This window comes from Penaeus monodon, chromosome 28 (assembly GCF_015228065.2).
Source record: "Penaeus monodon isolate SGIC_2016 chromosome 28, NSTDA_Pmon_1, whole genome shotgun sequence".
Classification (NCBI taxonomy): Eukaryota; Metazoa; Arthropoda; class Malacostraca; order Decapoda; family Penaeidae; genus Penaeus; species Penaeus monodon.
Window position 1 is genome coordinate 17,192,914 of NC_051413.1, and position 1,400 is coordinate 17,194,313.

Sequence of the window (1,400 nt, forward strand, 5' to 3'; positions counted from 1 at the left end):
AAACCCTCAGCCTTTCTATCATTACTGGCTCTGATAACATGTCTGCTCTCCGTCTCCACTGCGGTCAAGGTTAATGCATTGGAGGGGTTATCTAGATGCTGTCCACGACCCCCTCACTCGCCCCTGGCCCGGCGTTCGCGGCCGAGGCCCGGGCTTTCACAGATAAAAATACTGATTCTGGCTCTGACGCCTAGGCGGGGATCGGCCAAGGGGAATTTCGATTCTGGGATGTATTAATAGTTTATTATTTCTTCTCTTTCACTTTGAATTGAAATAACGACTCATATTTTCAAAATACTAACAGCCGATATAAATAACAGAATTAGTTACATCTGGAAAAAACTATCACTCTGAAATGCTTTCGTTTAAAAAATTGCATGTTCCAGCAAAGCTCGTACGTTTTGACCCTTTCATCTTTTTCAAAAGCTGGTTCGTCCTCGTCCAAAGGTTGCCGAAACAACCCCAGGGATCACTTCCCCTTTATCCTTCACCGCCAGGACTCACCTGCGAGGCCGATGACTGCCAGCAGCAGCAGCCCCAGCAACTTCAGCTCCATCCTCGCCGATTATCACTTTTTGGCAGTGCTCCTCTCTCTTCTTCGGCAGAAAGTGAAAAAAGGGGAGAACTGCTTCTCGATTTCTGAACGCCCTATCTGCAAGCGACGGCCGTCTACATCGTCCGTTGCACGAGACTTGCGTTGCCTTTCCTTTAGTTCGGACGCAGCGGGACGCGGACCGCAAACACCCTCACCGACACCAAGGGCGATGTGTCATGCTCTCCGACCAGCGCCTCTTATATAGCCTAGCCTAGGCCAAGGTCCAGGGCTGTAGGGTAAAAAATGATAAACTAGATAGAGGTGTCCTTTGTGAGATACAGTAATCAGACTTCAGTATCTTGATTGATTTAAGTTGAAGGGTTAATTGAGCTTAGAGTCGTGTTACCCATCTGTTCCTTTACTTCATCACGGTTCCTGTGCCTTTTCTTTATCTTCCCTTTTCACTATATGTTACCGTTGATTTTATATTTCATGAACGCTTCCTCTGTGGGCTTTCTGGTGTGAGAAAACGTGGTAAGGAAAAGTGTGCAATTATGCGCCTTATTTTTTAGTTCTGCTGCTCAGCATGTTTTCACATACCGTGAAACCAAAGTGGCTGTACATGAACGGAAGAAAACAAAAAGAAATGAAAGTGGATAGAAGAGACATAACTATCGCGGAAAACAAATTAAAGCCTTTACAATTTATTTGGAGTCGTAGAAGAGATTTTTAAAGTCTGTTGGGCTATATACCTGCAATTATATTTGCAATTTTTGTATAATTGTTTCCATATATAACATATGTTAATGATTACAGATTTAATTTCAACGTGTATAATTTTCTGGAGCAAAACTTGTTCATGAGT

General features: G+C 43.6%; 1 protein-coding gene across 1 annotated transcript in view; it reads right to left on the bottom strand.

Moving 5' to 3' along the window:
- The window catches only part of LOC119591081 (apolipophorins-like), a gene marked incomplete at its 3' end in the record, with an annotated part of 16,924 nt that extends 16,152 nt beyond the window's left edge, over positions 1–772 (bottom strand). The window contains exon 1 of the mRNA XM_037939802.1: positions 505–772. Coding sequence (XP_037795730.1) covers positions 505–556 — 52 coding nt within the window. The remainder of the gene's footprint in view (positions 1–504) is intronic.
- Positions 773–1,400: the final 628 nt, after the last annotated feature.